Source organism: Sus scrofa, chromosome 7 (assembly GCF_054392235.1).
Source record: "Sus scrofa isolate SSC_HxYL_T2T_F1_AM1 chromosome 7, Sscrofa_HxYL_maternal_Yorkshire_Landrace_v2.0, whole genome shotgun sequence".
In the NCBI taxonomy this organism is placed as follows: Eukaryota; Metazoa; Chordata; class Mammalia; order Artiodactyla; family Suidae; genus Sus; species Sus scrofa.
Genome location: NC_139389.1, coordinates 46452242 through 46477425, shown reverse-complemented (window position 1 = coordinate 46477425; position 25184 = coordinate 46452242). Strand labels below are relative to the sequence as shown.

Below are 25184 nucleotides of genomic sequence, written 5' to 3'. Positions count from 1 at the left end.
TAGGAATCATGAGGTTGTGGGTTTGATCTCTGGCTTTGTTCAGTGGGTTAAGGATCTGGCATTGCCATGAACTGTGGTGTAGGTTGTGGATGTGGCTCGGCTCCAGTGTTGCTGTGGCTATGGTGTAGGCTGGCAGCTGTAGCTCTGATTAGACCCCTAGCCTGGGAACCTCCATATGCTGTGAGTGTGGCCCTAAAAACCAAAAAAAGAGTCACTGTGTTTTCAGATGTCTGGGAGTTTAAAGGTTAGATGACACCTTAACACTACTTTTCCAACTTATGCTGCCTCCACGGCTATGTCCTCCTCACTCACAACACCTGACACTTTCATTGTTCTGGAAAACCTACAGCAGGAACACATCTGACATAGTGCAACTGAGCCAGTTCCTAACACTCTTTGGCACTGGAAGTCACAAAAAATTACTTGGGAGCTGCTAGTATAGGCTTCTTGTTATTGTCAGATAATTGAAACTTGGGAGCGTCAGAGAGATTTTTTTCCCCCTCACTAAAGCATTATTGGAAAAAAAAAAAAAAAAAAAGGCAATGACCATGCTGTGGCTGATTCTGTAGAATTCATGATAATAGGAGTTCCCGTGGTGGCGCAGTGGTTAACGAATCCGACTAGGAACCATGAGGTTGCGGGTTTGGTCCCTGCCCTTGCTCAGTGGGTTAACGATCCGGCGTTGCCGTGAGCTGTGGTGTAGGTTGCAGACACGGCTCAGATCCCGCGTTGCTGTGGCTCTGGTGTAGGCGGGTGGCTCCAGCTCCGATTCGACCCCTAGCCTGGGAACCTCCATATGCCGTGGGAGCGGCCCAAGAAATAGCAAAAAGACCAAAAAAAAAAAAGAATTCATGATAATAAATATTAAGCAGATCATATATACAGATATAAAGTGAGCCTCGAGCTACATAATTAAGTAAAAACAGGGATGGTGTGTTGCAAAGATAAGCTGCTATGTGACATTTCTTCTGTGTATACCAAGGACGTCTCTGGGGGAAAAGAAAAAACCTGGAAAGAGTGGCAGCCTCTGGGAGGGCAAGTTGGGAGAGGAAGACTTACTCTCTCTCTCTCTCTTTTTTTTTTTTTTTTTTTTGCCACACCTACGGTATGTAGGCCAAGGATTAAACCCACACCACAGTAGTGACCCAAGCCGCTGCAGTGACAACACTGGATCCTTAACCTGCTGAGCCACCAGGGAACACTGAAGAGGACTTAACATTTCACTCTAAACTATTCTAGAGCTGTTTTAATGTTTACCAATGGCAATGTTTTACTTGTTTTTTAAAAACTGCATCAATATGTTGATAAATGCTGTCCACGTGTCACCTCTTCTACATGGAGTAAGTTTTTTAAAACTAGGAGAAAACAAGGATAATCTGCAATTCCAGCCCCCAGAGGACCGCTGCAATGGACCAGTGCCTTTCCCTCTAATCAAGTTTCTGGGTGTTTTGTAAGCAGGAGGGATTTCAATTTTCTTTCCTTTTTCTTTTTCTTTTTCTTTTTTCTTTTTTCTTTTTCAGGGCCACACTCATGACATAGGGAGGTTCCCAGGCTAGGGTTCTAATCTGAGCTATAGCTGGGCCTACGCCAGAGCCACAACTCAGGATCCGAGCCATGTCTGCGACCTACACCATAGCTCATGGCAACGCCGGATCCTTGACCCACTAAGCGAGGCCAGAGATGGAACTCGCAACCTCATGGTTCCTAGTCGGATTCGTTAACCATGCACCATGATGAGAACTCCCTTAACCCCCTGACAGAGGCCAGGGATCGAACCTGCATCCTCATGGATCCTAGTCTGGTTCATTACCGCTGAGCCATGACAGGAATTCCCAACAACTCCCCATGGTTATTAATATAGATAGATAGATAAATAGCTGTAGATGCTAGGTATGTGTAAATATATATAATTTCCAGCTGAGACAGCCTCAGGAGCAATGGATATTGTTCAGCAGTGCTCAGATCTTGGTTTTTAATTATTGTTCTCCACCAGAAGGAGTACTTAAAGGAGTTCCTTAAAATAAATGGTTGATTCCAGTCAGGGGCAGGGAGAGTGAAAGATGAATGCGGAAATCTTGTTTTGGCCAGATATTCAAGGAAGTGCTCCAAGTATAACGGAAACATGTCAGATGGACTGGCAACAAATTTAGAGGGGCACTCAGTGGTCATCAAATCAATTTGAAAATAAAAAATAAATGACTCTAACAATTGTTAACCCATTAAATACAAGAATCGATGAGTCCACACTGATATAAGCAAACATGTAAGTAAAAGGAAGAGAAGGAAAAGCTCTTCCTAGTAGAATGCCAACACCTGACGCAGAACAGATGATAGAGAGTCTCGATTTGGTGACCATCAGGGTAATAGCTGACGCAGTAATAACTGACTCAGTCAGGGATTACCCACAAAAGCTTAAAATAGTATGTGCAAGTTTGATGCGAAACTGGGCATCTATATAGTCTCAGAATTTCTCCCAGAAGAAACATGTTAATGATGCATCAGACACTACCTTATGCCAGAGTTCAAAGCTAACACCCTCCAGGAAAGGACAAGTCCACGTTGTGAGAGCACACCACTTCTTAGGCTATCCTACCCTCAATGTACAACCTGAATCTAATCATAGGAAACAGCAGAGAAACCCAACTTTGAGGGACACTCTGCAAAACAACTGGTTGTTCAAAAAAATATCAAGGACATGAAGGACAAAGAAAGATAAAGAAACTGCTTTGGATTAAAAGACCGGACAACAGAATTAGGCAGTGATCCTGGGTTGGATCCTGGACCATAAAAACAAAACAAAAAATATATATTTTTTCTCGTGTGCTGTAAGAGACATTACCGGGAAACTGACTAAATCAGAAGAAGGTCTATAGATCAGATGATAATATTGTTATAATGCTGATTTCTTGATTTTGATAGTGTACTGTGGTTATGTAATGAAATGTCCCTGTTTTTGGGGGGTTTTTTTTGGCTGTGACCACAGCATGTGGAAGTTTCCGGGCCAGGGACTGAAACTGAGCCACAGCAGCAACCCAAGCTGCAGTAGTGACAACACTGGGTCCTTAACTCACTGAGCCACAGAGGCATTCTCAACCCCCCTTTTATGAGAGAGAGAGAAACAGAGTCCTGTGTGCTTTTACCGACTGCCCATGATAATTTACCTGCAAGAGTCGGCAAAGGTACTTGGTCAAATCAGTGTCCTGGACCCCTCTCTCTATATGCACCCTCTGGAGTTCCTGTTGTGGCTCAATGGTAATGAACCTGACTAGTATCTGGAGGATGTGGGTTCGATTTCTGGCCTCTTTCAGCGGGTTAAGAATCCGGCATTGCCGTGAGCTGTGGTGTAGGCCACAGACATGGCTTGGATCCTGCATTGCTATGGCTGTGGTGAAGGCTGGCAGCTGCTGCTCGGATTCAACCCTTAGCCTGGAAATTTCCATATGCCGCAGATGTGACCCTAAAAAGTGAACATATATATATATGCACCCTCCGTGCAGGCCAGTTGGGTCACACTTGAACCCTTAGCCTTTCCAGCTGGCACCTAAGAAACAGCCAGGACTTCTCTGCCCTGTCCACAGTCATATGACCTAGTGGCTTCATATGATGTAAGTAGATAATCTAAAATAAGCTTTCCTTTCACGTGCTTATAATCCATTCCATCAAGTATATGTATTAATATTGGCTCTTATGAGTATGTGCCATCTGCCAGGGACTATGCTAATTATCTCATTTAATTCTCCAAATAACCTCCCAGGGTTGTAGTATGATGTCCATTTTACTGATGAAAAACTTAAGTCTAGAGAGGTTAAAGTAAGACTTGCTCTGACATGAAGCTTAGATTCAAATCTATGAGCGTGACTACAGTTTTCACTCTCAACCACAATGCTCTGCCGGGTACAAGATTTTAATTAAGACAAAAAAAGGCAACCGATTATTAAAAGTCGAACATTTATGATCATAAATTGGAAACCCAGGATGAAAATTATATTGAATACACATTCCACTTTTCCACCCTGTAATCATCCAAACACGCATCTGATAAGGAGAAGATTACCTGACAGAAGAACGGTTGCTGGGTTCCTGCTCCAGGTGCGTTACTGAAGGTGCTGGTTGATTTGGAAGAAGGGACTGGAAGACGATGAGACACGCTGACCGGTACTGGAGTCCTGTTTGGCTGGGCCAGCTGATCTCCCGTAAAGTTTGATCCTGATGCACCAGACTGAACCGCGGACCCAAGGCTAGGATGGGCGGTGCTGGATGAGCTGACGGCAGGGAACCGACTAGGTCCTGACATGCTGGTCACCGAGGGCATAGTGGTGAAGCCAGGTCGTCCTTGGGAGACGCTGCTCTGTCCAGGGGACAGGTGCAGCACGGTTGGTGACGCCTGCTGCAAGGGCATCTGTCCACTAACAATCTGAGACGAGGCATGATTGACGATCACCGGACTTCCAGAGGCGGCAAATGTCTGCCCAGACACTAACTGGACGGCGGTATTCTGGTTGTTAAGCATCTGTCCAGAATACGGTTGGTTGGTCCTGAGCATGTTGGAAGAGGTTCTGTTCAACATGACATGCTCTGAGGCCACTGGGCCAGAAATGAGCTGAGGGGGCTGAGTCTGAAGCAGTTGCCCATTTATGGTCTGGACGTGGTGTACCGAGCTGGAACTGACGGAAAGACTTGTGGGGATGAGGAACTGACTCTGGGGCGTGTGAGGCTGGCCCATGGGAGAGTGAATGACGATACTGCCCCCGGCGCTGCTCACCGCCTGGGAGGTGACCGGCTTTCTTGGGTTCTGTTGGTTTACAATGTTGACCGACATGTGCGGACCAACCACAGAGCCCTGGGGTGAGCTCGCCGAGGCGAAGGAGATCCCTTGCTGGACGTGGTGCTGCTGTATTCCCAGATTGTTCACACTGTATGTGTTCTGCTGGCCCATCGGGACAGGCTTTGGCTGGATATTAACTGGGACTTTATTTGAATTTGGTGCAAGACCCCTTTGTATGATGATGTTATGCACAGGTAAAGACGTCTGAAAATTTGTGCTGTTAAACGGAACGGTGACAGGTTGTGCTACTGGACTGGAACTGGAGTTCCCAAACAAGGAGTTGCCATTAGGAGTCTGTCTGTGAACCAGGAGCCCTCCTCCACTCACATTTGATGGGGCTGGCTGTCCACTGCCCTTTAATATGATTTGCGATCCATCTAGGTTATTAATCGTCATCATGGAAGGCTGATTACCGAATGACCCAATTAACTGTATCTGACCAGAACCACTAATCTGACTACTATTGGACAAATGCTGGCTGGGCACACTGATCCCCACGTGGTGCATAAAGCCATGGTGCACACCCACGGTATTGCTTGCAAACGATGTGCCAACAGGCACGTGAGTCACCCCGATAGGCTGCAGCGTCTGACCTGAGTAATTAGAAACATTAGAAGCCTGAGTAAAGGATGCTGATGAAGAGGGATGAAGCGGAGCTTGTGCAAACTGTTGGCTTGAACTTATACTGGCGTCCAGATATGCCTCTTCTGCCAATGTCTGTTCAGTGATATTGGCCTCCTGCAAGGATTTCTGAAGAATGTCGAATGGTTGGTCCTCACTGAGATCAGGAAGAGGAGAAGACTCAAGTTCATCTTCAAGAAACTGAAGGCTACTTGAAAGTGGCAGTCCATCACTGGGCCCTTCTCCAAGCTGGCTGCTTACAGCTTTGAGGGATGACTTAGGATCGGCATTCTAAAAAAATAAGCAGGACGGTACATGGCATATCTAACCTTTGAAAGAGATTCTTAAACAAACAAAGAAACAGACCTCACTTTTGAATATAAATAAAGAAAAACAGTCTGCTTTTCTGGCACAGCTCTTCAAACTGCTCACCTTATCCTGATACATGATTATTAATGATTAACATTGTTTTTGTAAGTATACGTAGTCATTGTTCTGGTAAATTAGTTTATAGGAAACAGATCAATAACGTGAACATACTCATGACTACCTGGAGTTTAGCTTTACTTTTTGAGATAGTGGCACAGGCTCTATTTCTCAGCATTGCTCGCAGGTAGCAGGCCTGAGTGGGATTCAGCCTGGGGTATGAGTGTATCCAGGAGACAGCCATGTCTGGTTCTTTGTACCACAGGAGTAGATGTGAGTTTGGGGAGTTCTGAGGGTGGTTCTCCTAGAGGTCCAGATGGTATCCCAGATTCAACCTTGACTTTCAAGGTTTCTCAGAACTCCCTGAGCTCTAACCTGCACCACTCCAGACAAGTCTGGATAAAAACAATCTTCCTGGAGTTCCTGTTGTGACTCAGTGGTAATGAACCCAACTGGTATCTATGGTGATGCGGGTTCGATTCCTCACTCAGTGGGTTAAGGGTCCAGCATTGCCATAAGCTGTGGTGAAGGTCGCAGACACAGCTCAGATCCCGAGTAACTGTGGCTGTGGCCAGCAGCTGCAGCTCTGATTCAACCCCTAGCCTGGTAACTTCCATATGTTGAGTGACTTTTCTGTACTATTAAACTTATAAAATGAGAAAAGTTAAACAAAGAAACAAACAAGCTCTCCACATGAATGAGAGAATGGTCATTTGATTTCTTAGAAGTAATCAGCTTATTATGATGCTTTAAAAACCACTTCAGTGTCCTATCTAAAAGTAACAGTTGGTCAGAGGCTCAGCGGTTAACGATTCTGACTAGCACCCATGAGGACACAGGTTCAATCCCTGGCCTTGCTCAGTGGGTTAAAGACCCAGTGTTGCCCTGAGTTGTGGTGTAGGATGCAGCTCAGATCCTGAGTTGCTGTGGCTGTGGTGTAGGCCAGCAGCTGTAGCTCTGATTACATCCCTAATCTGGTAACCTCCATATGCCACAGGTGCAGCCCTAAAAAGCAAAAAAAAAAAAAAGTAAAAGTTGATCAACATTTATCAAATGCCCACTTGTGACTTAGTGTCTGTCCGTAACGAGTTCTCAAGGACTGGACATTCCAACTAAAGACAACATAGGCACATGAAGAGAACTGAACACAGTCACTGATAAGTTGGAGACATTATGCCAGCTGGCAGTTTATCATGGGATGTGTCAAAATTATAAAAAAGAATAATGATGGACTCAGTAGCTATTTAACATAAAGTGTTGACAATACGAACGTGCTTAACATTACTGGACTGTAAACTTAAAAATGGTTAAGGTGGTAAACTTTATGTTATATACATAAACACAATTTTTTTTTAAATTTAAAGGTAAAGGAGTTCCTGTCGTGGCTTAGTCAGGTTAAAGGACCTGACTAGTATCCATGAGGATGTGAGTTTGATCCCTGGCCTTGCTCATTGGGTTAAGGATCTAGCATTACGGTGAGCTGTGCTGTAAGCCAGCAGTTGTAGCTCTGATTCAACCCCTAGCCTGGGAACTTCTATATGCCATGGGTACAGCCATAAAAAAAAAAAAAAGATGTGTCTCAAAAAAAAAAAAAAAAAAAAGAAAGAAAAAGAAAAAAATTTAAAGGTGAAGAAAATAATTAAAAATAGATCAATCAGGAGCTCCTGCTGTGGCTCAATGGGATCAGTAGTGTCTTGGAAGTGCTGGGATGCGGGTTTGATCCCTGGCCTGGCACAGTGTGTTATGGATCTGGCGTTGCTGCAGATGGGGCTTAGTTCATGGCTGTGGCTCGGATACGATCCCTGGCCTGGGAACTCCATATGCCAAGGTGAGGCCAAAAAAAAAAAAAAAAAAAAAAAAAAAAAAAATCAAGGAGTTCCCACCATGGCACAGTGGGTTAAGAATCAGACTGCAGGAGTTCCCGTCGTGGCGCAGTGGTTAACGAATCCAACTAGGAACCATGGGGTTGCGGGTTCGGTCCCTGCCCTTGCTCAGTGGGTTAACGATCCGGCGTTGCCGTGAGCTGTGGTGTAGGTTGCAGACTCGGCTCGGATCCCGCGTTGCTGTGGCTCTGGCATAGGCCGGTGGCTACAGCTCCGATTCAACCCCTAGCCTGGGAACCTCCATATGCCGCGGGAGCGGCCCAAGAACCAAGAGATAGCAAAAATAACAACAACAACAACAAAAAAAAAAAAAAAAAAAAAAAAAGAATCAGACTGCAGCAGCTTAGGGTGCTGCAGAGGTATAGGTCTGATGCCTGGCCTGGTGCGGTGGGTTAAAGGATCTGGCTTTGAATCTTTTTTTTTTTTTTTACATTCTGATTAGCAGTATATGAGGGTGCTAATTTCCTCACATCCTTGCCAATACTTGTTATTACCTGGCATTCTTTTTTTTTTTTTTTTTGTCTTTTCTAGGGCTGCACCCACGGCATATGGAGGTTCCCAGGCTAGGGGTCGAATCGGAGCCGTAGCCGCCGGCCTACCCCAGAGCCACAGCAACATGGGATCCGAGCTGCGTCTGCAACCTACACCACAGCTCACGGCAACGCCGGATCCTCAACCCACTGAGCAAGGCCAGGGATCGAACCCGAAACCTCATGGTTCCTAGTCGGATTCGTTAACCACTGAGCCACGATGGAAACTCCCGGCTTTGAATCTTGGATTTAATACCTGGTCTGGAACTTCCATATGCTTTGGGTGTGGCCATAAAATAAGTTATTTATTTTTCTCGTCTTTTTAGGGCCATACCCAAAGCATATGGAAGTTCCCAGGCTAAGAGTCCAATTGGAGCTGCAGCTGCCAGCCTATACCACAGCCATGGCAAGAAGGGATCCAAGCCACATCTGTGAACTACACCACAGTTCACGGCAATGCCAGACCCTTACCCCACTGAGCAAAGCCAGGGATCAAAACTGAATCCTTATGGATACTAGTCAGGTTTGTTTCTGCTGAGCCATGATGGAACTACAAATTTCTTTTTTTAATTAAAAAAAAAAAAATAGATCAGTCAAGAATGAAAACTCTAGGAATTCCATTTGGCCTAGCAGTTAAGGATTTGGCATTGTTACCTCTGTGGTTTGGGTTCAACCCCTGGTCTGGGAAATGAAATCCACATACATCGGGAAGCTGCAGCAAAAAATAAAAAGAATTGTGCATGTATAGAGATTCTCAGCCTAGGCTAATAAGGTGTTTTGAGGGTTAGATGATGGGATGAACCAGGCAGAAAAGCCAATCAACACCTGACCAATCGACATTGTAATGGGACTAACAGTTAGGTGGACACCACCTTAGGACTTGAAGAGTCATCCTTTAGGAAGTGGGGCAAAGGATCTTAAAATCGAGGAGGCTTTTGATTTGGGAGTTTTTTTGTTTTGTTTTTTTGGCAGAGAAATATCAAGGCAAAAGTGGATTATCTCCCAAGTGGTGATACACAATTTAACGTTTTAAAATGTACAAATTAACAGACCTTAGGTTTCAAATTCCTGTATTTTCCAAAGCTTTTAAAACATTCCTACTGCCATGATGCAATCCAAGATCCCAATAAATACACACTGAATGAAGAAGCCTGAAAAACTAGAATTAGCACTCACGTGGAAGTAGGTGAGCTGTAAGTGGGAACAGGCTAAATATCTACTTCATGGGTTTAATGGCATCACATTAGGTTATCACTTGTTCAGAATTTCAGAATTGCTACTGATTTGCAAGCCTTACAGGAAACCAATTTTGTGACTTTAAAGCCACCCCTAGCATGAGGAGAAGTCTTAAATGTTATGATCTGACACAATTTACACACTCAAATACTTTAAAGAATTGAGCATTCCCAAGGACTTTCTGAAAACTACTCATTTTACAGATGAAGAAAACAATGACCTTGATGATAAGGTGACATGAATTCCACACTCTACCAAGTGGTTTGCCTGGACGAGTCCATTTCTCTTAACCACCGTATGAAGTAGAGCTACCATTCTCCTGGAGTCACAGATATGGAAAAAGAGCCTTACAGAGACTGAGTGATACACTCAAGGTCAGACAGCTGTAAGTGGCAGAGCAAAGATTCAAACTTGGGCAGCTGGACTCTGGACCACCATCCATGGTAGAACAAAGCAGTTGAAAAGATTAGAGCAAGAGGGGCTTAAACTCAATAATCTAGATAGTTTCCAGGCAGGACTCCTTTGCCCCCCAGGCCAGGTTTCTTGTTTAGATGTTTCTGGAGCTTAAGAACACACACCCTGGAGCCTGGGGGTGGGGGGGGGCTGGAGTCCTGGCTCTGTGAATCCTGGCTGAGTAATCCTGGGTAAGTACCAGCCTTTAGTTTCTTCATCTTTAAAATATAGATACTAATAGCACGTACTTCATGGAATTACTGAAAGGGTTAAAGAGGTTAGTAGATGTTAAGCTCTTACTGCCAAGCATACTGAGTGTCAGCTACTATTATCTTTTTCCTTGTGTGTAATGATTAGAAAGTAACTACAATTCATAACAATTACTTTAAAGCTGCCATAATAAGGTTCAAAAGACTCTAATATAACTTTCTCAGGTTATAATGCTTCTGAGGCTTTTTTTTTTTTTTTTTTTTTTTTTTTGGCTGCACCCATGGCATGCAGAAATTCCCAGGCCAGGGATCAAACTCGTGCCACAGGAGTGACAACAATGAATCCTTAGCTTCTAGGTCACCAGGGAACTCCTGAGTCATTTTAGAAAGGAAGCTGAAAACTTAGGAAATGGTAAAGCAAAAAAAAAAAAAAAATTTCTTCTAGCTGTATCTCGGCATGTGGAAGTTCCTGGGCCAGAGATCGAACCCGAGCTACAGCAGTGACCCAAGCCACCGCATTCACAATGCTGGATCCTTAACCTGCTGTGCCACAAGGGAACTCCATAAAAATCTCAATTAAGTTAAAGGAGAAGATACGAACATAAGTTAATAGATTTTCCTCCTGTGTCAATTACAAAAGACATGGTAAGGATTCCTATTATGATACGAAGGCAATTAAAGCTTCAATTCATCAGACAAATGCAACCCAATGAGACAGAAACATCTGATCATTGCATTCAGTTTCCAATACTCACACTAGAGTTGGCGAAAATTGAATTTGAATTGGCTGCAGAATATCCAGCATTAGTCAAGTCCTCATTGCTCTGCAAAGGCACAAGTCAAAAAAAGGGATCATTACAACTGTAAAGAAGAAACAAAATGTATACCTATGATGTCTGAGTATTACTTACCGACTTATTACTAGGTCCATGTAGAAAATAGTTCAATGCTTGCGGGTCTCTAGAAAACAATAACCAAAATGGAAACAACAAATAAATACATTACTTATATTTAGGGTTCATTGTTACTAGTGTAAAAAGAAAATGACATGTCAGTTTGAATAAAATCCTCTTCCTGTTTTAAAACCATCAGTAGTTTTTGTTTGTTTGTTTTGTTCCATTTTGAGGTTGTTCCACCTCCCATCATCACTCAGTTCACAATGCCTCCGAGGATTTCTTCAAAAATAAATTAAATAAATGATTACCTAATTATGACCCTATGTTAATCCATGTCACTTTTTCTCCCGACTATACCTATGAGAATTATTTAATTTTTATTTAAAAAACCCACTTGGTTTTAGTATGCTTATTAGGTTGTTTTGGGACAGCAAAGGTCACACATGTGATTTACCGGGATTTTGCAATGAGCATCTTACCCAATAAGATCAAGGAGACACGAGTCATCATCATCGTCCATGACAACTGTAAAGAAAGGGAATAAGAAAGCACCATTTCAGCAAAGCAGATGAAAGCCAGTAGCATCCATGCCACACAAAAATATACCTTATACTTTCCTAGATAAATAACTGTAATTCATGTGAGTTTCCCTCTAATTGCCTATTATGAATGGGATTTTTAAATTTCTGTGGTCATTCAAGAGATCAAGTATTCAATTTAAATTGTTTTTATTGAACGCACATCCTTAACTTAGAAGTCAAAAAGGAATCTAGACAAATCAGAGAGTTGGCAGCAACCCCCTCACACGCAGATTCCCCAAAGGGCCAGTAAACCATGAGCCGTAACTTCCTCAACATGTAGAGTGAACAAGAGGAGAAATCATGTTTTTATTTTAGAAAAAAATCTCATGCATACAAAAGTCTTTGAATTTTGTGACTGGGTATTTCCCAACCTGGTGAGTGATCTGGACTTCTAGCCATATTTTGGCTGTCTTTAGGAAAACAGCAGAGTCGGTTCTCACTACTTTTTGAGACAGAAGAGGCACCACAGCCCCAGGCAGTTCTGCGGAGGCTTTGCTCCAAGGTCCCAAGTTCCTCCCAGAGCAGCAGCAGTGCCAACGGTACAATTCCAAACAATCTACATCCCAACACTAGAATCTTTAAAGCAGAAGATCTCAACCAAAAATTCACCCCAGCTCTAAGCCCAGGGCTCCCTCTCTTCCCAGCCATCGACAGCATCCAGCTCAGCCGGCACAATCGCTGTGCTCTGGCTGAAACAATAACTGCACAAATTCCAAGTGCAGTTCTCCCCCCTTTCTTTCTCCTCCCTCCCCCGAGATCCGGGAAACTTACACTAGTGATCCGACACCTGGCAACACTGCTTCGCACCCATTTCGAGCCATGCGTGGAATAATTTACATCACGGAATGCCAAGGCCAAGAGTTCTGGAGCCGTTGGAAAGGGCAGTTGTGAACGGCAGTTGGACGGAGGAATGAAATCCTGAAGAGATGCCCAGAAGAGGGACACGCCCGAAGAAGGCAGAGGCAGGGTTTCGACTGAGTGTTTTTTCTTGGTTAAAACTGCCATCTCCTCTCCAGTTCCCCTCAACTTTCCACCCTATCAGTCACACAGCCAAACACATATAAAATGTATCCTGCCACGTGGAAGGAAACTTGCTTTCCTCGGAAGGGTCTGGAAGGGGTAAGTAGCCACCCCCCAGATTGGGACCTTCCAGCTGATGGGTGAATTGGTTCAGCAGCCGAATGATCTGGGCGATGATGGTCCATGTGAGTAGAATGTCAGTGGAGAAGAGATGTTGGGTGAGACAGGAGGAAGTCAGGGGAAAGCTTATCAAAAGGTAACATCGGAGTTCCTGTCATGGCGCAGCGGAAACGAATCTGACTAGGAACCTGAGGTTGCAGGTTCGATTCCTGGCCTCACTCAGTGGGTTAAGGATCCGGCGTTGCTGTGAGCTGTGGTGCAGGTTGAAGATACAGCTCGAATCTGGTGTTGCTGTGGCTCTGGCATAGGCCGGTGGCTGCGGCTCTGATTAGACCCCTAGCCTGGGAACCTCCACATGCCATGGGTGCGGCCCTAAAAAGGGACAAAAGACAAAAAAAAAAAAAAAGCAACCCGGTAACATCCCCTGTGAAGACTGTGAAAGGGGCAGGTGGCAAGTGAAATTTGTGTCTAGGACTCAGAGACCACATTCGTCAGGGTCAAACTAGCACAACTCCACCTTTTTTTCTTTTTTCTTTTTTGCAGGGGGCAGCACCCACGGCATATGGAGGTTTCCTGGCTAGGGGTAGAAACCAAGCTGCAGCTGCCTGCCTACGCCACAGCCACAGCAACCTGGGATCCAAGCCACATCTGCAACCTACATCACAGCTCATGGCAACACCAGATCCTTAACCCACTGAGTGAGCCAGGGCTCGAACCTGCATCCTCATGGACACTAGTCAGGTTTGTACCACTGAGCCACGACAACGGGAACTCCCCTAACCCAACTTTTGAGGAGTAAAAATGGGACAGGAAAGGAAAACAGGAAAACTTTCATTAAACAAATATGTAGAAATTTGTGTGGAGGTTCTCTTGAAGCCGGATACTTAATATGGAGCCAAGCGTCAGCGACTGCTCATTACGGTGCCGTGGGCTCATCTCCCAGGCATCGCAGTCACATGAACTAAATTAGCCAATTAGGACCTATAATTAGGCCTATAACGTGGATATAATTTCTTTACTTCAACATGACCATTTAAATTGAGCTCCACTGTATCCTTTGCCAATGTATTAAGGGTCTAACAGTCTTCGGAACAAACTAATAAAAACGTACACAAAAAAGCTTACACCAAAGAAAAACCCTTTCATGACTCTCCCAGCTTCCCTCACGCTTTACACCTGTCCCTAGCTGCTCCACTGGAGGAGGTGACCGAGGTCTAACACACACACACACACACACACAGGAAGGTAGCACCAGTCCCTCCTCCAAGGTGTCACTGCCACTGGGACTTTCAAGCACAGAGGACACTTGCTACCCCAAGTTCAAAGTGACAAGCTACTCCTTAAGCAGCCCAAATAAAGGAACAATTTTATTATATCAGGTGACATTAAAAGCCTTTGTGCCTACCCCTCCCCCCACCAAACCCAGTGGGCTGCTCAAAGCCCTGGATTGACAGAAGGCTCCTGGGGGACATCCGGCCCTACTCGGTGGCACCAGACCTACCAGACAGGCCTCCTCCTCCAGCCCCCACCCCACTCCAGGTAGAACTCTAGGAGCCTTTATGGTCAGGGGTACCCTGAGAATCCTACTGTTTAAAGGGCCCCACTCTTTCCTGAGTGAAGAGTTTCAACTTAGAAGAAAGGACTCTTCCCCCTACATGCCCAGCTCCACAGAGGGCCAGTCGTGGCACAGCCCAACCAGCATTCCTTTCCCCAGGAGGACGTTCGCCCACCGAGGTAACACGACCAAAGGGAAGTTGTGGAAACTGACTATGATTCCAAAGTGGGACAATAACCTGCAGATCAGAAACTAAAGACTCCAAAGTGAAGAGCTTTGTTTTCTTTGGAAAGATTTTCCCATTACTTCTGAACTCTCGTTGAGGCTCTTTTCTCATGAAAGTAACAAACCTGGGATCACTAGCTGGGCCCCTGGTCACAGGTGAAACTTCTAAGGCTGTGTGTCAGCTGAGCCCTCTAAGGAAAAATCCCTAGATCAGTGGCTGAAAACAACGTCTTGGCCCAACACACTCGAGCAAGAACACACACCCTCAGTAATAGCAGTTTCCGGCAGTCAGATCTGTCAGGGGGTGGGGGGAAGGGGACCGCCATTCTCATAGAATCCTGAGAGGCACCTCAGAGAGCAGAAATCCCTGGTCCAGACACCTGACTACCACTCCTAAAAAATTAAAGCTACTATTTAAAATTGCTCTTACTGTTCTTAATCAAGAGGACACTGTAAAAGTGACATTTCAAATCAGTGGGGGAAAGGTGTCAGCCACCTAGAGAAAAGAAGATGGGTCCATACCTCACGACTTACACAAAAATAAATTCCAGATGGACATGAGTTAAATGGGGGGGGAGGCTTAAAGTACAGGAAAGTCTAAGTATGTCACAAGATGTAGAAATCATAAAAGATTGCCAAATTTGATGGCCAAAAAATTTTTAAATTCTCCATGATAAAAGAAAAAAAATGAACAAACTCAAAGACTTAAAAAAAATACCAAAAACTTTACGTGGGGAAAATACTTTCAATTCATATCACAAATTGCTTTTCTCCCTAATATATAGAGCTCCTATTTTTAAAAAAGCTATTCAAAAATCAAAGAATATGAATAATCAGCCCACAAAACAGACAAGTAGACCCTAAACATATAATCACCCTCAGAGTTCCCTTGTGGCACAGTGGGTTAAGGACCTGGTATTGTCACTGCTGTGGCTTGGGTCACTGCTGTGGCTCAGCTTCAATTCCTGGCCCAGAAATTTCTGCATGACACAAATGCAGCCAAAAAAAAAAAAAAAAAAAAAAAAAATTCACCCTCACTTCAAGTAAGAGAAATACATATTAAGATTACAATGGGATACTATTATTTGTCAGATGGGCAAAGATAGTTTGGTTAAGGATGATGGTGGTCAGGAAGTGAGGAAATAGGAAATTTTATACCTTGGTAGTGAGAGTGCAAACTTACATAACCTTTAAAGAGGGCAATTTAGCAAATTCTTTCAAAATTTTAAGTGCCCAAATCATTTCATCTAGCAAATATTTCCAGTACTTGTCCTGCAGAATATGCTTGCACGTGTGTGAAATGAATGTGTGTAATATCCAGGGCAGCATGACTGGTTTTACAAAAGACAGTAAAAACCTAGAGGTCATGGGTATGGGGTTTCTTCTTAAGGTGACGGAAATGTTGTGGGATTAAACTACTGAGTTGTGCACTTTTAAAAAGATGAATTTTATGGTATTTATATTTAAAATATTTTTTTAAAAATCCCTCTGTGTCCATAACACAAAAGGTGCCCGCCTTTCTTGTTCCTTTGACAATATATTTTTCCAAGTCAGTTTATATAAACCTGACTCATTATTTTTCATAGCTGTGTGATATTCCACTGTGTAGGTGTATTATAATTGATTTATACTTTCAAGTATTGGGGAGGAGTATATAGAAGTGTTTGTAAATATTCAGCCTCTGAGATGAGGCACAAATAACCAATAACACCAGCTGCTTCTGGGAGAGAAATTGGGTGGTTGGAAACACAGAGGAAGGTATATTCTTATACTTTTCTACCTCTTAAATGTTGTGCTACATGCATGTAAGGCCTTTTTTTTTTTTTTTTTGGCTGCTCTCATGGCATGTGGAAGTTCCCAGGCCAGAGACTGAGCCTGTACCACAGTAGCGATCTGAGCAGCTGTGGTGACAACGCTAGATCCTTAATCCACTGGACCGCAAGAGAACTTCAAGGTCTATTTTTAAAAATAAATACAAGGAGTTCCCGTCGTGGCGCAGTGGTTAACGAATCCGACTAGGAACCATGAGGTTGCGGGTTCGGTCCCTGCCCTTGCTCAGTGGGTTAACGATCCGGTGTTGCCGTGAGCTGTGGTGTAGGTTGCAGACACGGCTCGGATCCCGCGTTGCTGTGGCTCTGGCGTAGGCCGGTGGCTACAGCTCCGATTCAACCCCTAGCCTGAGAACCTCCATATGCCACGGGAGCGGCCCAAGAAATAGCAACAACAACAAAAGACAAAAGACAAAAAAAAAAAAAAAAAAAAAAAAAAGAATAATCTACATTAGCTATCCTAGAAGAGATATTTTACAGATAGTTTGATTTGCATTATGATCACAAATTTTAAAGACCCCTCCCCACCAAGCCAGAGATAAAAAGGAAGATGACAGGCTATTTAATTTTTTTCTCTCTGGGGTGGGGGGTGGGGGGGTTGGTGGGTTGGTGGCAGAAATCAGAGCTCTCATATCAAGAAAGGTATTCGCTTCAAGAACAGCTATTTCAGGAAAGCTGGCTAAACCAATCAATTCTACTGATTTATATCTTAAACTAGCAGCAGTAGAAAACTATTAAGTCATAACACAGGATTTCAAAAACTTCACAAGATGAAATGTGGTACATGACTAATTTAACAAATATTTCTGTTTTTTGTTTTGTTTGGGTTTTTTGTTTGCTTTTTTTTTTTAGGGCTGCACCCGAGGCATATGGAAATTCCCAGGCTAGGGGTTCAATCAGAGCTACAGCTGCCGGTCTACACTACAGCAACGTGGGATCTGAGCCGTCTGTGACCTACACCACAGCTCGCGGCAACCCTGGATCCCTAACCCACTGTGCGGGGCCAGGGATGGAACCTGTCTTCACAGATACTAGTCAGATTCGTTTCCACTGCACCACAACGGGAACTCCATTTAACAGCTATTTCTCTTCTCTCCCTTATATGCCTCTCAGTTCTTTTTCTTCTTCCAAAAACATTAACTAGTGAAAATGGTGACTAATGAGCTAAAACTTTAAAACTCTCACCAAGAGGCACTAAAATAATCTTTCCTCCCAACATACGAAAAATTACCGACATCTGCTTTACCTAACACCAATTTGATATAGCATCAGTGTATGCCGTATCATCTATAAATTTACCTCTAAAAGGTGCTGAGGCTAGAGGGATCATGGGGAAATGTCCTTTAAGCCGTCATGAACTATGAAATGGTTGGTTGCAGTGTTCTCATGTGACCTCTGTCTGAGCTACGGAGGGTATAATGCCCTGCAGTCACTTTTATTTTTACTCACGTGTTTACCAGTTCCAGGGCTGTTCATGCCTTTGAGTAAATCCAGATTTTCATCTGGTATCATGTTTCTCCTCCTAAAGATTTTTGTAGTGCAGATCTGATGATGGACTCTTTGAGCCTTCATGTCTTTAAAAAGTGTTTATTTTGCTTTCATTTTTGAAATGTATTTCACTGGACACATTGTTCTAAATTGAGGGGTTTTTTTTCTTTTTTCTTTTTTTTCCCCTTTCTTTTGGTTCTTTAAAGATATTGCTACACTGTTTCTTTTATTTTGCTTTTTATGGAGGTTCCCAGGCCAGGGATCCAACCTGCATCCTCATGGATCCCAGTCGGGTTCATTAACCACTGAGCCACAAAGGGAACTCTGCTACAGTGTCTCTTGCTTGTATTATTTCCAAACAGAATTCTTCTTTATTTTTATCCTTTTGTACATAATAGCCACCACTCCACCCCCACCAACTCTGGATGCTTTAAAGATTTCTCTTTATCACTGGTTTTAAGCAATTTGATTATGAGAGAGCTTGGCATCGTTTTCTTCATGCTTCTTGTGCTTGGGGTTCATTAAACCTCTAGGATTTGTAGGTTTATAGTTTTCCCCCAATTAGAACAATTTCAGTCATTACTTCATGTACTTTGTGTCCCTGCCGCTCCTACAGAGACTCCAATTATCTATGATTGTGCTGCTTGAAGTGGTTCCACAGCTACTAGTGCTTTTTATTTATTTATTTATTTATTTATTTTTGTCTCTTGACTTTTCAGGGCCGCACCCGTGGCATATGGAGGTTCCCAGGCTAGGGGTCTAACTGGAGCTGTAGCTGCTGGCCTACAACAGAGCCACAGCAACCCCAGATCCGAGCCGAGTCTTTGACCTACCACAGCTCACAGCTTCACAGGATCCTTAACCCACTGAGCAAGGCCAGGGATAGAACCTGAAACCTCATAGTTCCTAGTTCAGATTCATTTCTGGTGTGCCACAACGGGAATTCCTAAAAAAATTTTTTTAAGTGTTTTATTATCTCTTTGGCTTTCATTAGGACAGTTCCTATTGCTATGTCTTCACGCAAACTAATCTTTCCCTCTGCAGTGTCTAATCTGCTTGTTTTAATCCCATCCAATTTATTTTTATTTTCAAACATTGTAATTTTCATCTCTATAAGATGGGTCTTTTTCATATATTCCATGTCTTTATTATCTATTTTTTGGTTGCACCTGCAGCATGTGGAAGTTCCCAGGCCAGGGACTGAACCCATGTCACAGCAGTAACCAGAGCTACAGCAATGACAGTGCCAGGTTCTTAATCCACTGAGCCACCAAGGAACTCCTTCCATGTCTTTATTATGTTTAATCTTTTTTCTACCTTCTTGAAAGTATGCAGAATAGAGATAACTTTTTAATGTCCTTCTCTACTAGTTCTATCATTTATATCATTTCTGGGTCTGTCTGTATCGATTGATTTTTTTTTTCCTTCTCATAATGGGTGGTGTTCTCCTTTGCATGCTTGGTAATTTTTTACTGAATTTCAGACATTGCTAATATTATATTATTGAGCACTAGGTATTTTTGAATTCCTATAGATATTTTTGAACTTTTTCTAGGACACAAGTTACCTGTAAATGGTTTGATTTCCTGGAGGCTTGCTTTTTTTTTTTTTTTTTTTTTTTTTCCTTTTTTGGCCACCACGAAGCATACAGAATTCTGGCCAGGGATCAGATCCTAGCCACAGTTTTAACCTAGGCTGCGATACAGTAATGCCGGATCCTTAACCCACTGAGTAAGACCAGAGATCAAACCCACATACTCATGGATACTAGTCTAGTTCTTAACCTGCTGAGTCACCACAGAACTCTCTTTCTTTCTTTCTTTTTTTTTTTTTTTTGCTTTTTAGGACCGCACCTGCAGCATATGGGGGTTCCCAGGCTAGGGGTCGAATTGGAGATGTAGCTGCTGGCCTACCCCAGAGCCACACCAGATCTAAGCTGTGTCTGTGACCTACACCACAGCTCACAGCAATGCTGGATCCTTAACCCACTGAGCAAGGGCAGGGATCAAACCTGTGCCCTCATGGATGCCAGTCAGATTTGGTAACTGCTGAGCCACGACAGGAACTCCTATTTTATCTAATTTTTTAACCATTTTATGCAGGAAGGTAAATCCAGTCCCTGTTATTCCATCTTGGCCCTACACCCATTTTTAAGGTTTCAGAAGATTCACTTTAGGTGGTAAGAACAACTTATATGAGTTCACTGGAATGAATTTTATGATCAGAGCATCCTGAAAGAGGAAAGGAGGAGAGGAAGACAGTAAATTGTAGTTTTAGCCCATGCCACCATCTGTTTTCTACCCAGAAGAATAGCTTAGGGAATGGGGAAAGGTGCTTCTTTAATTACTACTATAATAAAGTTGTTTAGTGGGTGAAAAGAATTAATTAAGAATTTAACCAACATTTAGTTCCCGTCCTGGCACAGTGGTTAACGAATCTGACTAGGAACCATGAGGTTGCAGGTTCGATCCCTGCCCTTGCTCAGTGGGTTAACTAACGATCCGGCGTTGCCGTGAGCTGTGGTGTAGGTCGCAGACGCGGCTCGGATCCTGCGTTGCTGTGGCTCTGGCATAGGCTGGTGGCTATAGCTCCAATTCGACCCCTAGCCTGGGAACCTCCATATGCCGCGGGAGCGGCCCAAAGAAATGGCAAAAAGACCAAAATAAATAAATAAATAAATAAATAAAAAGAATTTAACCAACATTTAGCACCCACTATGTGCCTGTTCCTATGTTAAGGACTGGTAATATCAAATGAGTATGACATAAAATGCAATAAGAAATGTAAATACCCTTAACATGTTTGTAGGATTGTAAAAGCAAGGCCAAAAAGTAAATTATTATTATTATTATTATTTTGTCTCTTTAGGGCTGCACCCACAGCATATGGAAGTTCCCAGGCTAGGGGTCAAGTTGGAGCTGCAGCTGTCGGCCTACGCCACGGCCACAGCAACGCCAGATCCGAGCCGCGTCTTCAACCTACACCACAGCTCATGGCAACATCAGATCCTTAACCCACAGAGCAGAGCCAGGGATCAAACCCGCATCCTCATGGGTACCAGTCAGGCTGGTTATCGCTGAGCCATGATAGGAACTCCCAAAAAGTAAATTTGTGTTTAAGTAAAAGCAATATCCTTTTTTTTTTTTTAACATTTTACTGAAGTTTTAGTATTCTTTATTTTCTTCATTATTTTTATTGACCAGAGAATATGACATGGTTGAAGACAGAGTTTAAATGAATATCAGCAAAGAGTATAAACGAAAATTTTAGGGGGAGGGGTTGGTGGGAGGGTTAGCACACAATATTCTGATAAATGTCATGATCAAAAAGTTACACCATAAAATAGCTACTTATCCAGGGCAAGTAAAACTGTTTATGTCACCGAGGATCAAGAGTTCTTGGAGTTCCCACTGTGGCTCAGTGGGTTAAGAATCTGACTGCAGCGGCTTGGGTCACTGTAGAGTAATGGATTCAATCCCAGGCCTGGCAACAGTGAGTTAAAGGGTCTGATGTGGCCACAGCTGTGACTCAGATTCAATCCCTGGCCCAGAAACTGCCATATGCTGCAGGTGCAGCCATTAAAAAAAAAAAAAAAAAAAAAAGGTATTTTCTCATTTTATTCCTTTTGCTATATTGTCATTGTTATGGGTGTTGAGTTTTGTAACTTTGGTTCTGTGTCAAACTTCCTGGCACGGTTCCCAATTTTAAGGCCCTCTCTTTTGGAAAAAAGATGCAACGATCCATCACAATGCAATGTGACAAGTGCTAGCATTTTTGATGGGGTTCCCAAGCTTCTTCAGGTGAAGTCACTAGGCACTTTTTGTGAAATAATATGACATTCTATCAGATGAAAACAAGACTACATTTTCACAATTATACCCACTTTTAATAAAAAGATGCTGTCAAACTCAACATGATGGGTTCTGAGTTTTTCTGTTGTTATTCAACCAAGAACTTCATTTTGTCACAAGCTAGAGCCTACCAGCAGCAAGGAAGAAAGATGGAAAAAACTAAGAAATATTATTAGGAGAAAAACTGAAGAATCAAAAAAATTCCTCAAAGTCAGAGAGGATGGCCATTAATTAATGTAGGCAGTATCGGACCTTGGTTCATTCAACTCGTGAAATACAGAATTTGAAGGCCTTAAAGCTGCTTTAGTCCCAACTCGGAATGAGCTAGGGTAGAAATAAGCGTAATAAGTTGAGCAATCCAGCAGGCTAAAAAAAGCTCTATAACATGGGGGGAAAGAGTGACCAACTTCAGGGGGTCAAGGGGAAGCCTGGCAAGGCTTTACAGGGGCTGGGAACATAGGGTGGGAGTAGAGGGGGGTGGGATTTGGAAGTCAAAGGCACTGAATTTGGAAGTCAAAGGGCTTGCTCTGGATACTGAATTCACTGACCAAGTGATCACTGACATGCTCCAATTTCTCAGGGCCCATTTTTTTCCACCCCCTAAATGAAGGTAACAGCCACATCAGTGATTTTAAAACTTTGATCCCTGGAGACCTAGGATTCTCTGAGGGGTCCAGGAGCTGTCTTGGAGGCCTGAAGGTTGCTGGTGGAGGCACTGTGATGCCCCACATGTCCGCTTCAACTGAGTAACAGCAAAACTCTTATTCAACTGGGAGAAAACCATTTAACTTGTCCAACTCCCAGAACTCAGTGGTTTGATGTGTGCTGGAATGACCTTTAACAGTGGTCAAACTGCCTGTATATCTATCTAGCCACTTGTGATGGAGCATGACGGAGGATAATGTGAGAAAAAGAATGTATGTGTGTGTGTGTGTATATATATATATATATGACTGGGTCATTTTGCTGTACATCAGAAATTGACAGAACATTATAAATCAATTCTAATAAAAATTTTTAACAAGATTTATATATCAAAAAAAATGGTCAAACTGAAAATGGAAACACAGGGGTCCACGGAAATCAAGACATTCCTAATTATTTTAACAAGAGAATAGTGATAAATCTTCTTTGATAAATACATCAAACTTCCTTAAGATAAATTCCAACACAGTGATAATGATCTTAAGTTTACTGGCTACAGAACCATTAACCACACAGATCAGTGTTTCTCAAACAGGGATCTGAAGAAATAGTTTTGGGTGGTCTGAATTCTCAAGTTTGAGAATCATCAGCCAGGAGAAATATACACGATGAAAATTTTCAGGGCTGATAAAAATTCTGCTTAACCAGTTTGCTAACGGCCTCTCCAGGTCTTGAGATCTAACGGGGATCTACCGACGGAAGACCCATGTATGTGTTGTCTGACTGATGCAAAGATGGTCCTGAGGAAAACCTTTCCAGGCCTCTCTTCATCCTCATTTAATCTCAACTGCCAATGTTGGGCCAGGCTGGGGAGAGGGGAGGGTCCCAGGACTGAAAAAGGAGAGCATCAAAGGAGACCACCGAGTTCTGAAAGCCTTTGATGAATCTAGATTCACATCTAAGGTGGTTCAAGAGCTAGAGATACCAAACTCAGAAAGTAACAACCCCACCCTGCAGCCTGGGAGGACGCTCTTAAGTGCCCACTCTCTCCCACTGCACAGCCAGGGGTGGGAAAGAGCGCTGGGTACTAAGTGATGGCTCAAGGACTGTGAACTGAAAGACTGACGTCAAATCTTGATGTCACCTCCTAGACATTCACAGTAATATAAGACAGTATGAAAGTGCTGCTCTCAACAGTAGAAACCTTGTCACAGTCATCTCCCTATTCCCAGCAAATAGCACATAAACAGGTATAATAAATATGGGATAAAGATCCAGAGCAGCTGCGTTGTATGCAAAGACTGTACTCCCAAAGGCCTTGTGTAATTAAAAACTCACAGAATTCTAGCTTTATCCTGACAAAGAAATGGGTAATTTCCCAAAGTCCATCGGCATTGAAATGCTACAATTCTAGTGACTTATTAAATATATTCTGTTAAAAATTTTTAGATGTAGTAAGGAAATTTGGGTTATAGCTTTACCTTTCTTTTTTTTTTTTTTTGCTTTTTAAGGCCACACCCGTGGCATACGGAGGTTCCCAGGCTAGAGGTCGAATTGAAACTGTAGCCGCTGGTCTAGGCCACAGCCACGCCAACACCAGATCCGAGCCGCGTCTGTGACCTACACCACAGCTGAGGGCAATGCCAGATCCTTAACCGACTGAGTGAGGCCAGGGATTAAACCTGCAACCTCATGGTTCCTAGTCAGATTCACTTCTGCTGAGCCACGACAGGAACTCCTGGGTTATATTTTTAAAAAGAACTTGCAGAAGCAGTTTGGGTCTGGCATTGTTGTGGCTGTGACACAGGCCAGCAGCTGTGGCTCCAATTTGACCCCTACCCTGGGAACTTCTATATGCCACACCCACAGCCCTACAAAAATAAAATAAGAATTCGTATCTTTTAGAGATCCCATACTATAATAGATATGAATAAATTAACATGATGTCCGGGATTTGCTTCAAAATAATATGGAGTTAGTTATTACAAACATAGAAAAAAGAAAAACTTCAAGGAGTACCTGCTGTGGTGCAGCAGATTAAGGATCCGGCAATACTGCTGCTGTGGCTCAGGTTACACCTTCGGCTCGGATTTGATGCCTGACGTGGGAACTTCCATGTGCTGAGGGCACAGCCAACAAAACAACCAAAAAACCATGGAATCCTGTCTCCCCCTCCCGCCTCCAGAGCTGCTGATTCACCAGGAATCTGGGATTACTAGAGGATTTTGCCCCCGAACCTCCGAGTTTAGCCATTCTCTTCCCCCCACTTTATTGCACACACGGGCACATTTCAGGCAAACTGGAGAACCTGTCCCCAACTGCAGGCAGGTGAGACCTGCAAACAAGGGCCTCTCAGCTCAGAGCCACAAACTGAAGCTGCCAACTCTCCAAACTCAAGGGAAGGGTGGTTTCTTGGCCGACTGACTGAAGGAAATGCTTCAGGCGAGATCTCATTTGAGGATGTCTCACCTCTACCACCTTTGGCCTCAGTCCCTCTCCACCCCTTCCCCTCAATTTATTTCTCCCTTCTCCTCTTTACTATATTCGCTCCTATTTACATTAGAATGGCAGCTCCTCCAGGGCAGAGGTTTGTGTCTGTTCACCAATGAACCTCAGAATAGCACCTGACATGACAGGAGCTCCAGGAACCCTTTCCCCCCACTCAGCTTTATTGAGATGTAATTGACAAATAAGATCGGGTAAGTTTAAGGTATACCATCTGATGATTTGATATACATATATATTGTGAAATGATTACCACAAACACACCCATAACTCACCTATATAGTTA

At 43.3% G+C, this 25184-nt stretch overlaps 1 protein-coding gene across 14 annotated transcripts in view; it reads right to left on the bottom strand.

Annotated features, from left to right (window-relative positions):
* Nucleotides 1-25184, bottom strand: part of BICRAL (BICRA like chromatin remodeling complex associated protein) — a 109297-nt gene that overhangs the window by 25611 nt on the left and 58502 nt on the right. For 12 of the 14 annotated variants that reach the window (XR_014810173.1, XM_084968162.1, XM_021098728.2 and 9 more), the window contains 4 exons: nucleotides 11559-11604; nucleotides 11095-11143; nucleotides 10939-11007; nucleotides 4055-5737 (listed from right to left, as the gene is read on the bottom strand). Coding sequence is in view for 12 of the 14 variants with exons in the window: in XM_084968162.1 (XP_084824288.1) it covers nucleotides 4055-5737; nucleotides 10939-11007; nucleotides 11095-11143; nucleotides 11559-11599 (1842 nt within the window). In the remaining 2 variants the exon portion in view is untranslated. Of the gene's footprint in view, nucleotides 1-4054; nucleotides 5738-10938; nucleotides 11008-11094; nucleotides 11144-11558; nucleotides 11605-12431; nucleotides 12579-25184 lie in introns of all 14 variants that reach the window. The other 2 variants (XM_003356632.6, XM_084968160.1) reach the window with 1 other exon arrangement.